The 16439-nt window shown below is 36.6% G+C and overlaps 2 protein-coding genes across 2 annotated transcripts in view; both read left to right on the top strand.

The window, feature by feature from the left end:
- The first annotated feature begins 67 nt into the window (after positions 1 to 67).
- Positions 68 to 2491, top strand: LOC120490663 (cytokine-like protein 1). The gene is made up of 4 exons (XM_039687988.2): positions 68 to 214; positions 300 to 344; positions 1789 to 1935; positions 2306 to 2491. Exons 1-4 carry the CDS (start codon positions 71 to 73, stop codon positions 2363 to 2365), a joined length of 396 nt encoding a protein of 131 aa, XP_039543922.2. The 5' UTR covers positions 68 to 70; the 3' UTR covers positions 2366 to 2491.
- A 1090-nt stretch (positions 2492 to 3581) lies between these two features.
- The window catches only part of stk10 (serine/threonine kinase 10), a 65733-nt gene continuing 52875 nt past the window's right edge, over positions 3582 to 16439 (top strand). The window contains exons 1-2 of the mRNA XM_039688091.2: positions 3582 to 3934; positions 13699 to 13863. Of these exons, the coding sequence (XP_039544025.2) occupies positions 3776 to 3934; positions 13699 to 13863 (324 nt within the window). The 5' untranslated portion in view covers positions 3582 to 3775. The remainder of the gene's footprint in view (positions 3935 to 13698; positions 13864 to 16439) is intronic.

Raw genomic sequence — 16439 nt, 5'->3', positions numbered from 1 at the left:
ATAAACACAACATTTGCAGTGTATAAATGCAGCACACAGACAGCAGTGTCGTTCACAGAGAGCAGAAAGCATGGCTCTGGTTCTGGTTCTGGTTCTGATGCCCATGGTTTGGGCACAGCCGTACCCCATACCACCAACCTGTTACACTAAAGTGCTGAACATGGGCACAGAAATCACTCAAAGAGCGGCGGACATTAAAAAAGACCACGACACTGTAAGTCTAACACATCCACTTGAGGTGAGTGCAAAAATGCCTGACAAAACCAAAGTTGATGTTTTTATTGTGCCTTGTGTTGCAGTACAGATGCGCAGCTCACCTGCCCGACCTGTACATCGATATTCATGTAAGTACTGACAGACTATTGCAGAATTACCCATTCAACATTTAAGAGATAAAGTACGGAAGCGTATTGCATTCACTTCAGGAAACAAAAACTACTCTGTTTTTCTGAATTAAATTTTTTCATGAAAAAAAGGTTTTTCTCTGTTTTTTTGAATTAAATTTTTTCATGAAAAAAAGGTTTTTCTCTGTTTTTTTGAATTAACAAGTTAATTATTCTCAGAATTACGAGATCATTTTTCATGAAAAAAGTTTTTGCTCTGTTTTTCTGAATTAACGAGTTAATTATCTCAGAATTACGGAATCATTTTTCATGGAAAAAAAAACGTTTTTGCTCTGTTTTTCTGAATTAACGAGTTAATTATCTCAGGATTACAAGATAATTTTTTATGAAAAAAAGGTTTTGCTCTGTTTTTCTGAATTAACGAGTTAATTATCTCAGAATTACAAGATCATTTTTCATGAAAAAAAGGTTTTGCTCTGTTTTTCTGAATTAACAAGTTAATTATCTCAGAATTACGAGATAATTTTTCATGGAAAAAAGTTTTTTCTCTGTTTTTCTGAATTAACGAGTTAATTATCTCAGAATTACAAGATCATTTTTCATGAAAAAAGTTTTTGCTCTGTTTTTCTGAATTAACGAGTTAATTATCTCAGAATTACAAGATCATTTTTCATGAAAAAAAGGTTTTGCTCTGTTTTTCTGAATTAACAAGTTAATTATCTCAGAATTACGAGATCATTTTTCATGAAAAAAAGGTTTTGCTCTGTTTTTCTGAATTAACAAGTTAATTATCTCAGAATTACGAGATAATTTTTCATGGAAAAAAGTTTTTGCTCTGTTTTTCTGAATTAACGAGTTAATTATCTCAGAATTACGAGATAATTTTTCATGGAAAAAAGTTTTTTCTCTGTTTTTCTGAATTAACAAGTTAATTATCTCAGAATTACGAGATCAGTTTTCATGGAAAAAAGTTTTTTCTCTGTTTTTCTGAATTAACAAGTTAATTATTTCAGAATTACAGAATCATTTTTCATGGAAAAAAATGTTTTCGCTTTGTTTTTATGAATTAATGTGTTACTCATAATTTTTGAGATAATCTAGTCATTAATTCAGAAAAACAGAGCAAAAACGTTTTTTTTTTTCATGAAAAATGATCTCGTAATTCTGAGATAATTAACTCGTTAATTCAGAAAAACAGAGTAGATTTTGTTTCCTCAAGTGAATGCAATACGCTTTCCTAATAAAGCTTGCTTGTAGTGTAAAATAATGACATACTAATACTAAGCACATTCAGAATCCCATTATCTGGATCAGATTCCACCTCAGTAACAATAATAAACATACAAATCAGATCTTTTTTTTTTTAATCACTCCATTATATGTGTGCTTTGAAATAAGTTAAAAGCCTTGTATGGTCAGTCATATATGCTGTTTGTGACGACAGAACGCTTGTGTAATGTCCACGATGAACTCTTATGTGTCTCTGCTGGGCGGCCTGAGAGAGCGCCGGTGTTCCTACAACAGGAAAGTGCAAACACTCGCTGCCATGATTAGACAACTCTATATCATCATATCACAAAAATGTCACGGGGTAAGTCAAGCATTTATTTCACAAATACTGTATATTATATCAATTTTTGGTCCCTCTTTAGGTGTCTTTAACCACTGACAAGTAAATGAATAATTTGATACGTTGCACTTATTGTGTACATGCATGTTTTTACATTGTACTGTACATATATCTATCTAAACCTTAACTCACCCTTAAACCCATCCCACCAAACCTGTGCCTACCTGTCCCTTTTGAATTAATTAATTCATTTTATACATACATATATATATATTTTTTTTTTTTATTTTTTTTTTATTATTATTATTTATTAATATTTGTTTTTATTACATATATATACTGTGTGCCCTTGCTATAACTGAGTGCCTGAAAAGTAGTCGATCTGTTTCAGGACTTGGTTTTTACCCATGATAACTGTGAAGCATTACAGTCCAGAGGACGGAGAGGCTGAACTCATCACTGCAGGAGGATTGGACCAAGATCACGAAGAGCCCATTACTCAGCATGATAACAGATGTTATTCATAATCAGTAGTTTCAAAAAAATAATAAAAAAATAAACATTTATACGCTTTCAACATTTTTTTTTTTTCATTTAAAAGTTTTTAAACAATTAAGAGGTAATATTTTTCTTCCATCTAAACGTTCACATCATCATCATGATTTCAGGTTTTTGAAAAAAACAAAAAAGTTTTCAATGTTTTTATCACATGGTAATAATATAGCATCTTGCAGATTGGTTACATGACTCAGACTTTGATTTGATGGACAAAATCTTTTTCAAATATTATTACGAAAATGAACATTCCCTTCTTTTATGAATAACATTACAAAATAGCTTATGCTAAAGTTGTTCCCCTTGACTTTATTTTAAGACCCACAAAAAAAAAAAAAATGTAAGAAAATTATTTTTGGATAAGAAATTCAAAACATACATAGAATGATTTCAAGAATGAAATTTTTTATGTATTTTTCAAACCACTAAACATATCTAAAAAAATAAATAAAGATATATTGTCTCGTAATGTATGTGCTGTAATGTGATGGAAATCTTTATTTATTACTTTTTAATATTGTTTTATATTCACTATATTCAATATAAAAAGTACATTGTATATTGATATATCAAAATGACGTGTTTTGTATTCTAAAATAAATAAATAAATAAAATGTACCACAAATTCACCACAAGGTGGAGATTGTGTGCAGCAGTTTTGTTTTAAACTCGGGCTTTTTCATATTTTATCTGTAGTTTTTTTTTTTCCTGTGCGTCTTAACTAGAGTATTACAATAGCAGTATTCAATACAAATATCACGATTACTTAAAATCATTAAAAAACATTAAAATGCTTGTTGCTCATACTGTCTAGCCTACTTTAAATTTTTATTTTATTATTTAGCTTCTAGAACAGGATATAGTGAGACATATATAAGATATAACATGGTACCGTTGTAAATATGTTATGTTGTGTTGCTTAGGCTATTTTATGATTAACTTTAAAAACTACTATTCCCATAATTCTGTGCAGTGGGCGTGGCTCTGTCTCTCTTTCTCTCACACACACGCACACACTATGCGCGCACACACACACACAACAGCAGTGAGTGAACAGGTGAACATGAGTGTTTCACTCGCCTCAGACGGCGCATGTTTTCTCATGGATGGAGTGGAATAAGTCTATTACAACTTGAAGTTATTTTTAATTTTTTTAAGTGATGAAGATGTCTATATTTCCAGCGGAGTGTCGGATAGTTTTCAGCCCAGACGCTTTTGTTTTTTTCTGAGGTCAACTAATTTATCATCAGCATAATCAGGGTTTTTTTTTTAGCATTTGAGGCTTCTACCTGTATATTTTTTAAAAATGGCTTTTGCCAAATTCAGCAAGATGATCCGGTTTCCTGCACTTGACATCAAGAAGAAAACCAAGCAATATGAGCACGTTCATCGGGATGTAAATCCAAACGACATGTGGGAAATTATCGGGGAACTGGGCGACGGTGCTTTCGGGAAAGTTTATAAGGTGAGTTCGGATATTAATAAACCTGTGAGACAGCGAAACGAAACTACGACTTCTACCATGGTAAAGGATTAGTTCATGAATATTACCGTTGTCATGTTATTGACGTCGCTTCGTTTACTAATGACAATGATTAATATTAATAAGCCTAGCCGTAACCAGATTCGCTGATTGGCCATCTAACTGTCTTTCAGCCAATCAGTTAGGCCTGTTTAGCGAACGTCATTCTTTTAATTAATATTCATAAGCTAAGCCTTTAGCATAGTAGGCTTTTGAGAAGTTCTCTTAATTGACAACCTGTTGTGCTCATGACAGTTAGAATTCATTCCGAGAAACATATAAACATTTTGCCTTCGTATTGACACCTATTTCGCACTTTTTAGTCTAAAACATGTTCACATATACAAACAAAAAACCAAATCCATAGTCTTTTCTTTCATAGCACTCTTGAATTATTATATTTAATTGTGTTATTTATGTATTTGAGCCACTTTAGTTACTTTTACCAACATTGTGTTTGTTTGAATTGTGAAAAGAGCCCGTATGGGACAATCAAGAGACTTGTGCACACTTCTTGACCAGATGGTTATGAATGCAACTCAATATTTCATGTACTGACATGTGTTGTGATATGTGACATGAAGTGGTGCGTTACTACCCTCAGTAAAACCATCCTGACTAACTGATCAAATATTAGATAGGCTTACTCCATTACCATTCCGGTTAATGGCACTCACTCTTCGGCCACAAAGACACCCTGACAGGTCACATGTGTTCAGCCCGGGGCCCTCAGGGGCCACTCGGAGTCACTGTGTAGGAAGATGCTGGAATGTGCTGCAGTTTCGATAGGCGGAGAAAAACCCTTGTGTAGGAAACGCTGAATTTGCCTTTTGTCTCCAACAGTGTTGTGTGACATACAGGGTCACTGTAACCCTCTTACCCTTAAAGACCGGGTTGAATGGGTTTAAATACAATCTTAGTACAGACAGCTTTCACAGTGGAGTGATCCAGTAATACTGTAATGGGGCGATTCTCATAATTTATGAAGGTTTTGCGCACATTTTCAATTTTTGTTACACACAGACCTAAGACTCATCTTTTTTTTTTTTTTAAATAACAATATAGTTCACCCAAAAATGAAAATGTTGTCATCATTTACTCATGTTGTACCAAACCTGTACGAGTTTCTTTCTTCAGTTGAACACAAAAGAAGATACTTTGAAGAATGTTGTTAAGCAAACATAAAACTTTCTTTTGTGTTCAACAGAAGAAAGAAACTTACACAGGTTTGAATGCGAGTATCACTGTAAACGTTTCTTTGACTGATGCTTTGCTTATAGAGTGCCGAAGTTACGACGTCACTCTGTAGGCCAAAACGCGGAAGTGGGTTAGCATTTTTTTAGCACTCCCGGTTCCCTCGCCCTAAAATCTATGGGATTTTTGAATGGGTTTTTGACATAAAACACATCAGTAATTACCTGCTTGTGGTTTTTAAACTTTATATAGGCTTTAAAATGTATACATTTTGTATTAACTTGTAAATATTATCTTGATAGACAAAACGTGTAAGGGTTTACACGTATTTTTTTGCGATTTTTCAAAAGTCTGGGGAAAATGCATAGCTTTTTGGTCGAGGGAACCCACGTCCGTCCTACAAAGTGACGTCATAACTTCGGCACTCTATTGGTCTTTGTTTAGTAACATTTAATCATGATCATAAAATCTCAAATCAGAGACTGATCAAACTCCCACACCTTCGCACTGTTGATTTTTTTTGCCTGGACATGTTAAAACACGCGTCTCTATGAAAGAACATCCTGTGAACACGTACAAGGGATTGTGTTTATACACTTACACTCCGGGCCTAAAACTAACTTTAGCCACACTGCCAATGGCTGGTGATGTCACTGATATTTCTTACTGGCTATGAAACTGTTTTTGCAAAAACAAGCCGTAATGACACCAAATTTGTATATTTCCTAACCAATATACTGTAAATTTAAAAGCAAATAACCAAATAGTCAGTAATAAAACAAGAACAAAAAATCAAATTAGAAGCAAAATCACAAAAAAAATACAATATAACAAAGATACAATTAAAATAAACAGTGCTTTTTCGATTTTTCAGGAAGATCTGACCGTAGTTTCCAGGTACAAAATTGTAATAAAATAAAAATAACACTGCATAGTCTTCACTGTATAAATTAAACATCCTTATTAAAGTTAAAAGAGATTTTTCTTTGTCAGACAACAGACAGCAGCAGGAATATTAACCTACTGTCTCTTTAAGACCGACTGCATAGATCTAATAAACTGATACTGACACATGCGTTTACTTCTCAATTGTTGTTCAAGACATAACCGACTATGTTTACTTGGATGTGCACTATTTTTAGACATAATTTGGTGTGAATTTGTCCGCTCATCCATTGTTAGTATTCATAAAAATATGTTAATTCGAGTGTTAATTTTAGGCCCTGCTGAGAATGCGTTTTTGCTTTGAAAACGTGAGACGCATAGAGTGGAATGCGGGAAAACGTGTTTTGAGACACGTTTTTTAAAAGTTTTACTGATTTTAACTTGAGGACTGTGTTTTTAGAATGCCATGTCATGCCGCAACGTTATACACACCGCGTTTACATAGAAAAACAATGGAAATGGTGCATTGGAATGGAAAAACACACTCTGTGTGAATGGCCCCATACACATCTACACTGACAGCAAATGATGTGAAGAAATAAAGCTAGAACAGTCTCATTATAATCATCAAAACTATATTGTTGCATATTTGCAGTTTAGACGATGTATGGCCTAATACTTCCTCATCCTCAAGATCTCACGAATGACAGAGCAAAACAAATGGCTGCCAAATGTGCCAATAAATATGAAAAAAGCATATTATCAACGTAACTAATAATCACAATTATTTCAGAAACAAAAAGTTAATATTTAATCACATTTAAGAGACAGTGTGGCCAGATTATATTTTGTTTATTTGTGCTCTTCCGCAAAATATTTACAATATTGTATCATTTATTTACTCTGCTTCGACTTCTGGTTTGAAATTACATTTGATTTATCTGGTTGTCTTTTAAAAATAAATATGAATCGTACCAGCAAGTAACAGAATTGAGTTCAATCGAATCATGGCCAAATTTACATAATTTAGTAAGGAATCCAAATGTCTTTGGTGTCTTTGAGTGTTTGAGTGTGAAGCTGTTGGATTTGTGTGTGTTGTTATTTAATGCTGAGTGTCTCTTTGACTGTTAATTATTGATGGCACACGTGTGTAAGCTCATGGCAGCAGTGTGAACACCTGAACTCCTGTCATGATAAAGTTTGACAAGTCCTGAAGTGGTTGTGGTTGAGATGATCACGTGTTTCTCGATGGGTCTGCTAATCACCAGTGTTCAGTGCTGTTGGCTTTACAGTGATAAGAGCGTCTTCTGTGGGTGGAGAGGAACATTTTCTGCATATTAGCTTGACTACAGCATTCTCCACATTTAAGGATCTGGTTTTGGCCTCATTGTTTCCGCCATTATTATTAGTAGCTTCGCAGTGGCTGCACAATTAATTGAAACCATTGGAGTCAGTGTACTAAACTTTCAAGTGATAGTTCACCCAAAAATGAAAACTCTTGTCAGTAATTACTCGCCCTCATGTTGTTGTTCAACCCTGTAAGACACAAATTGAGATATTTTAGATTAAATCTAAGAGCTGGATCACTCCTCCATCGGCTTCTAAGGGATCAAAACTGGCGAAATTAAAGCTGCAAGCAACATTTGTCGGGGTTCAAGCAGTTAAGGGCTTTAAGCACAAAAGCACCAAAAGACATTCATTTTATTTAGTAAGACCATTTACAGGCAATACTGGCAATTTACCATAGGGAACACATGGTTTTTAAGATTTTTAACAGTTATAGCGCCACCTATTGTCCGATCTCCATAAAACTTTGCCACATATGCTCATCAATTTTTCTGAAGTTCTGAGTTTTTATTTATGATTTATAGGCTTTTGAGTTTATTTTGCCACGCACCCATTATTTAAACGACACGTTTATAGCCAACCAAATGGAAAAGTTCAACTTTTTCTCAATAACTATTGATCTCGAGAGTCCAGAGAATTGTCCTAGACTGGTCTGGTTCCGATCGGGCGAAAAACCAGGGACTAGTTCGCAAAAGTAGGTTTTGAACATATTTGTGAATATTTAATGAACGATTTGATTGACAGCAATGGTTCTAGAGGCAAAGTTGTTCAGCATGAGGAGATCTATCAAATGATATGCATATTGTGGGGATGTGTGCAACACAACGTGATTACAACAGAGCCGTAAAACTCGTTACTGCCAACTAGTGGCCAATTTCTTTCAAAACTCGTAAAGACCTCTAGGGTCATGAGTCGAACACACCCATCGAGTTTCGTTCTGATCGGCCTTCGTTAACCTCGTCTCATAGGTGCTCAAACTTCATTGGGAGATACGCAAATGTCCTCATACATGACACCTTGGTCCAAGACACTGCATACCAATTTTCAAGTCAATCGGACTTACGGTCAGGTGGTCGTAGCCAGTTTTAGTTTTAAAGTCACATTTCTCTGACAAGTCAACATGTTTTTGTAAAATGCAGATTGTTTTAAAGCGGCTTTACAGCGAGACTTAATGATCATTTCAGTTAATTTCAGCTCCAAAAGAAAATAGTGTCATTGTTTAGCTGAACTTTCATTGAACTTGTCAGTGTTGATTCAGTTCCACTGTGAAAATGAGTGTCATCTATAAAGCAGAACACAGCAGTGTCACAGATGTAAACAGAGGTGGATCTCTTTTATGGGTGTTAATGTCCATTACACAGGGTTGAAAGTACACTATTGTGTTGCTGTTGCTCAGGGTGTTGTTTCGATGGCCATTCTCCAGGATAGATGAGAAGCTTTGACTTGAGCAGGTGCCGTAATCCTCTCAATGGATATGGAAGTGGATTTGGGGCTTTATATTTATGGTTATGCTTCTTTGAGGCGATGAGCCCTTCAACTGTTAGTGCACATCTCCAATCTCTTCTCTCATCTGTTTGTCCAAAGGCAGGAGTGAAAGAATGTTCAGAAAACTGATAAACTAGATACAAATGTGATGTTTGCTTTGAGAAAGCCTGGCTAGAAAGTTTGAATTAGTCTAAAAAGCATTAAGATTTAAGTAGTTTTTAAGCATTGATGAAAAAAAAAGGATGATTAAACTAGAGAAACTGGTAAGACTTCACAATAATAGCATCTAACAATTACTGTAACAATGAGCAAAACATTTGTTATAGTATTTATTTAGTAATTATTAAATATCTATTAACATTACTTAATAAAAATACAACTGTTCATGGTAGCAGATCCATTAAATAATAATATTAAAAGATACTATTTTTCATTTTAATTTATTATAAAAAGATAATTGTTTAATGGTAAAATGAACATGAACTAAGAGAAATAAATGCTATAGAAGCTGAGACACTTGTTGAACACTGTTTATGATTTTGATTTTCTTGAAACAGTTTTGAAATCTCTTTAAAAAGAGATTTTTAAAAATTAAAATATGGTTCGTTCGGTGCAGCGCAAATCTGTCATATCGGCTATACAACACTATAATGAGAACATCATTATAATCGTGCGCTTGAGACATGGATTTTAATTGTGAGACTTTTGTTTTTGTAATCAGGCTCTCAAAATTAGATAAAAATTTGGATTTAAATTTATCGGCCGATATATCGGTTATCGGCTTTCAAATATAAAGAATTATCGGTATCGGCCAAAATTTTCATATCGGTGCATCCCTAAAAGTAATTCAAAATGAAGATGTTATTCTATAAGATACATCTGTGCCTTCTAATATGGTTCTGAAAGTCCCCATGAAGTCCAAATTTCATCAAAAATGACTTTTAGTATGAATAAATTAGTTACTATCTATAAGATAGTGTGCTGCAAAAAATGACACAATTCAGGTTTAGAAGATATAAGCGTTCAAATCTTACAAATTAGCCCATAGGAATCAATGATTTTGATGACGTCACTCAGCCTTTCTCTCCAATCAAATGCTCTCTAGAATCTGAAGCTCCGCCCCCTACAAACATGCTGCAGCTGAAATCAGTTACTTGTTCACACATTTACTATTTTCTACATGGCCAATGACACATAGTGCACTACATAGGGGATAGGGAACGATTCAGACAGTGTAAATATGCTTTGTATTGGGGCGAATGAAGTCTGGTTTCACGTTAGGAAGTCTGGTTTCACGGATCATATCATATGATCATATCTCATCATAGGTCGTCATATAGTGACGCTTTTGAAATTTCGTCTAAATCCAACGCACATGGCACCCTTTTGCGTTAAAATATAACACGCTTCAGTTGTGGGTAGGTTTAGGTCTGGAGTAGGGTTAGACCACTAAGAGGCGCATTCTGGACCCTCTGCGTCTCATATTGACGCTAAAGGGTGCCATGAGCGTTGGATGTAGACGAAATGTCAAAAGCGTCAGTATATGACACCTTGGGATGAGAACGGGCTAGCCTTTCATATTCAGATTCACGTTATTTAATTGAGCAAGAGGATAAGATAGATATTCGTTAGAATTGTGATTCCTTGGTCAAGCGTCACATCAGGGTGTGACTCATCTGTGTTTCTGCATGACCCTAGCAACTGCACAGTAATGGCCTAGCAACCACCCAAAACACTAGCTTATTATTCGTTTTATTAGCCATCTAAACCTGCCATACTTTCATTCTCTCCTCTATTACATTTTTATTGATAATAACCATCACTGTCCAACTTACAAGCCTTGCTTTTTGTTAGTTGTGCCAAATCATGTTTTAGTTGCTTGACAACTGAGCGGAAGTCCTGCATTTGAGTGGTTTGGCAACAGTGTTTCCTTTTGAAAACATGCTAACCACAATGAGTGACTGCATCTCAACCAGCGCTGCATGTTCCCACCGCTTCGACAGATATCACACGCAACGCCATCAAACTGGCCTAATATCTGGAAAGATGTTCACTGAAAAACATTCACTGCTCATTGTTTTTGAAAAACGAAATCAAAGTCATGTGGTGAACGCATAAAAAACTGAAAACAACAAAAAGATATATAAAGCTCATGACCATCAAGGTCAGGAAGTCTTACAATGTTTGATCATTTAATCTTTATGACAAGGCGTTCACATTTCAAAATCAGAAATGCATTTATGAATTAAAGGGGTGGTTTACTGCTTTTTTTCTTTGCATGATTGTGTTTATGGGGTGCAATATAACCTGTATTCGTGGTTTTTCTTTTCTAAAAAGTTTTATTTTTCATAAATTTCACCTTTATTGTAAGCCACGCTCTCCTCTGTCATTTGAAAGACCGGTTGACTTCCTGAGTCTATGAGACCACTCCCTCAGGAACAGACAGTGGGCTCAGATTGGTTAGTTTGGGCCGGTGTGTTGTGATTGGCTAAACAGTAGCTCACGTTGTCCGGAAGTTTCACGCCCATTACTTTTACGGGTGAAACGTGGATGTGCTCCGGTCCAATTAGGGTGACCACCTGCTAATAAGCCCAAGGGGGGACAAGGGGTATGTTTCTGAGGGACAAGGTGGGACACTGCTTGGCGCGGCGGTGCCCCCACACGGGCAGACTCTGATAGTGGTTTACCCATATCTAGAATTGTTACTATTGCCTTACTGTTTGTACATGAATAATTGTTCAAAAAAAGCACATACCTTAGCACATACATTAATAATGCCCTATTCCCTAAACATGTTTTGCTGATAGGCTATATGCTGATGCTCATGATAGGCCAACCAATGTGTATTTTTTTTCTAAATAAAGATGAATATTTTGAACATTCAATGAATTGACAGATGCACTTCCACTTACGATTTACTTTAGCTATTTAATTTAATTTATTTTTCATTACAATTAATTCACTTTAAATAAATAAAAATATAAAATTATAGGATTAACAGGAATTTTAGTTGCTCAACACCACAGGAACAGTTTTAAAAAAAAGTCGAAAAAAAGTCTAAACTCACAACTCCAGAGGTTCACGGAACGAGAAGCTGCGCTGTCATGACAACAATGAAAAAGTTAACATCAACCTAGTCGGCAGGTCACGTGGGAGTGGCAACCAGTGTTGGGGAAGTTCACTTTCTACATGAACCAGTTCAAAGTTTAGTTCACACATTTTAAAATGAACTAGTTCAGTTCAAAGTTTGCACAGAAATGTAAGATTTTTCCCATCTTCACCGACCTCGTTATAAAATACGTTTAAATTATCATACGACGCCTTTGTCGACGGCGGCCGCGGTGCGACACTGATGGCTTGTGTTGCCAGATTGGATGTTTTTTCGCTACATATTAAGCCCTGTTTACGGTGAGTTTTAGCCGGGCTTTCGCCTGGAAGGCTCTATAGAAATCTGGCACCCCATTAAACTGAGAGAGCGTGCGTTCACAGACACCAGAACGAACGAGTTCACACGTTCATCGGGACAGGCAGTAAAACAATACGTTCAGTTCACCCAAAATATGAACGAGTTCATGGACGTGAACGTGTTCAGGCACAACATTTGGCTGCCTCGGTCTCGAGGATATAGACTGACCGACTTTTTTTTTCTTTTTGAGAAAGCATTGATTATGCGTGACACGGTCTCAATTTGCGGGACGCATGAATTGGGCTTCAAACGCTGTGCGCGCACGCGCTACGCGGGACGGGTGGTCACCCTAGGTCCAATGCAGAGCCGCTCTGGTCAATGGTGTCGATACTGCAGTATCAGAGCCAGATTCAGACCCAGAAAGCGGCGATGAAGAGAGTCAAGCAGAACCTCTCTAAACACGGCTCTTACAAAAACGTTTCTGAATGCTAATTTGCCTATATTTTATTAAATTTATACACATTTGTTTTACACTGACTGGCTACTAATGTTGTAACAGATTGACCTAATTGATTGGGGTGCCAAGCAGGTTTTTAAACCTACTATATTTCGTTTAGTCAGTCAACCATACAAAGGATTCAGACGTTTAAAAATAAAAGTAGAACCCTTAATATGTGGATGAAGAATTAACACACAAACAGCAATAGGCTCAATTCATATGAACTGTTATTAGTTTCTTTTTTTAGCAAGATAATATTCAGTGAGGGGAAAGCATTAATGATTCACAAATGCCAACACAAAAACAACAACAACAAAAAAATGGAAACATAAAAATTTCCATAAATTCAAATACTCAATTCCCAGTTCTGAAAATCTTTCCAACAAAAACAAATCAGTTAATTCAAAAATTAAATCAGTTCAAATTCAGTTCATTTCTTTTCTACTCATTTAGGGTGCAAACCCCCAGTTTCACAAGTTCACATTAGACCTTCTTGACTGAGTTCTCAATCCAGCATAGTTGCTTGCATATGCACTTAGACCTTTGAGTCTGTTCAGACCAACACTGAGCAACCAGTCCACTGTGCCGTTCAAAAAGAGTTTCCTCGGCACTTTAAACAACATGTACACAGTCTCATGGTCAAAAGTCTCATCTGGCAAACCCAACATAAGAACATGTAAAAAAAAACAGTACTTGTTTGGTTTTGTCCAGTCAGGTCCTCCATTGTTGTTTGAACCCTTGGTAATTTCTCTGAACATCCAGGAACATCCAAAAGAACATCCAGGAACGTCACAAGATATGCGACGAGCGTGGAACGGGAATATCAGCAGGATGCCGCAATGTTGATCACGCTGACGTTGTTTTTTGATGTGAAACTGGTTTGTCTTTCAGGCCCAGAATAAAGAAACTGGTGTGCTTGCTGCAGCTAAAGTGATCGAAACCAAAAGTGAGGAGGAGCTGGAAGACTATGTGGTGGAGATTGACATCTTAGCGTCTTGCAACCATCAGTACATCGTCAAACTGCTGGATGCCTACTTCTACGACAACAAACTGTCGGTAAGCTGGTTAAACTGACCAAACTGACCTTTCTTAGAAACCACTGAGGTGTGTTGTCTTGCATATCATCTGATTTGCTCACCGGGTTTACAAATGCACACCCCAATTGAGCCGCCATACAGATTCCCGAATCTGACAAAAAATAAAATAGCAGATGTGATCACTATTCACTTTCCAAACACCTACACTTATACCTAGCATCAAATATTAAAGGGTTAGTTCACCCAAAACTAGGGGGCGGTAAAACTCGTAAGCGGTGAGCAGCCGGTAACAAAAAGTAGTCGAAGGAGAAGAACGTCCTCGTCTCAGTTCTCGCGCATGCGCCCATAAGGAAGTAATGGAATAGTGGAATAAAGTCGTTATTTATGTTTTTTTCGCACAAAAAGTAGTCTCGTCGCTTGATAAACTTATAATTGAGCCGCTGTAGGCACATGGAATATTTAAACCTTTTCTTTAATGACTTTATGGGCCGTCAAGAGCCAGTCCCTTATGCAGTCTATATAGGACTGATCCAGCTCTCAGATTCAATCAAAAATATCTTTATTTGTGTTCCGAAGATGAACAAAGGTCTTATGGGGTTGGTACAGCATGGGGGTGAGTAATAAATGACTTAATTTTCATTTTTGGGTGAACTAACCCTTTAAGATTTAAAGGAACCATGTTCTACATTTATAGCATTATCGTTTCACTGAAGTCATTATGCAATTTTTCATGGTGCTTTTTTTTCCACCTTTTCTCTGATTCGCATGAAATGAAAATTGCATGTTTGCATCTAAATGCACATACTCTTCTTGGGTAAGAACTCTTCATTCTCTTCACATAATCGGGGTTCAAGCGCATAACGCTTAAATCTTATTGCGAAATTTCCAAGGATCAGTATTCTCCCCTAAAAGTGATCTGCCGACCCAACCGTAAGACGTAGAGACTTGAAACTTTGAGGGCTGGTTGTATTCGCATCGCCTACAATGTCACCAACGCTGCTCCGATTGGCCTGAAGGGGGCGCTACAGCGCTCAAAAGTATGAAATCGCTTGTAAAACCGTTTAGGCGTAGGCTTATATCTTTGGAATCCTTGGCTCAAGACAGACAAAATACATGCTTAGTGAAAGTTGCAGGTATTTCGGCCCAATCGAAACCTAACCAGTGCAGCAAGATTCCCTGGAGTCGGATTGTCAATAATTATCAAACATTTTGATTTATGTCTCATGTCATAGAGTGATTTATATCTTCTCTAATGCTGAGCTGCACTCTTACGACTAGCTAAAACGATCAGAGTGAACTGAACACACTTACAGCTTTCAATGACTGGAGCAGATTTTAAACAGCGACTGAACGCAGCTCGGCACGTTTGGCCATGATCGGTCGTAAGTATCAAATTACATTCATAATCGGCCTTACAGTCGTTAAGTGTGTCCCAGACCGCCAAAAGCGCCGCCAAAACGTTCGAAGTGGGCGTAGCCACTTTTACTAAAATGGATATAACTCGTGAACGGGATGAGATATTTTCGCCAAACATGGTGCACGTATGTAAAAGCTCATTCTGTGGACATGTGAAAAAGCAAATGGGACTGGCCACCTGTCTGCGCTATAAATGGAAAAACATAAAAACAGCAGTTCTGTGCATGTACCATTCATATAATGGTACATGCACTTTTACAAGTTGATTGTACACAACCATCATTTAATGATAAAAATCCATCCAGTGGTTTTGTTTTAATCTCCTTATTTGTTTTCCCCTGCCTCAAATCGAGCCGTTCAACCGCGTGACGTCACACGGCCGCACGCCCCTCCCGCGGCTGTTGATTGACAGCAGTGTTTCAACACAGACCCGCCCTGAGCGAGCTGTCATCATAGACTATAGTCCGTCATTGTTGATGCACTGGAGCAGAATGACGTCTAAGCGATTGTGTTGTTTTGTTCTTGGGTCCAATAAACACAGAAATCATTCTGATGTTCCTAAATTTGAACCGATGAAAACGAAGTGGCTGAGTTTTGTTTACGAAGGGAATATTCCCCACGATCAATGTCAATACTTTCTTGTTTGCGAGAATCATTTCTCACCAGACTGCTTTATAAACGAGGATCAGTATAAAGCTGGTTTTGCTAAGAAGCTGCTCCTGAAAAAATAATCGGTACCAACTGTTTATGTTCCCTCTGATCCTAACGTTTTATTAGTCTTTATATTAATCTTTTGCAAATCACGGGAAAAAGTTTTTTATGACAATTAGTTGTAACGTCAATCTGTCAATGAACTAACATATACATCAGTAAACACAGCGTTCGTATCTCACTACTCTACCCTGCCAGTGCATACAAAGGTAGATCAAAGTAACATTACGTTAACCAACCATTCAGAAACGTCCTCAAGCCTTAACTGTCGAACTTCTTTGCGGCCGCCATCTTGTTCCGGTGAACAGTTACTCCAGTTCAAACTGATACAGTTGCACTAAGTGTCCTCTAGAGCCCGACCGATAAAGGATTTTGAAGGCCGATACCGATACAAATATTTTTTGGTTTTAAAATCCGATATTCCGATATATCGGACGATATTTTATTTATTTTTTTATTTTTTTAAAC

Source organism: Pimephales promelas, chromosome 19 (genome assembly GCF_988280905.1).
Source record: "Pimephales promelas chromosome 19, fPimPro1.hap1.1, whole genome shotgun sequence".
Taxonomy (NCBI): Eukaryota; Metazoa; Chordata; class Actinopteri; order Cypriniformes; family Leuciscidae; genus Pimephales; species Pimephales promelas.
This window is presented reverse-complemented; position numbering and strand designations above follow the sequence as displayed.

What these genes read in the sequence shown, in the direction of transcription:
- LOC120490663 (XM_039687988.2), top strand. Translation starts at nt 71, where the DNA reads ATGGCTCTGGTTCTGGTTCTGGTTCTGATGCCCATGGTTTGGGCACAG. An exon ending in TTAAAAAAGACCACGACACT is followed by an intron (nt 215 to 299) that starts GTAAGTCTAACA and finishes CTTGTGTTGCAG; the next exon opens with TACAGATGCGCAGCTCACCT. An exon ending in ACCTGTACATCGATATTCAT is followed by an intron (nt 345 to 1,788) that starts GTAAGTACTGAC and finishes TTGTGACGACAG; the next exon opens with AACGCTTGTGTAATGTCCAC.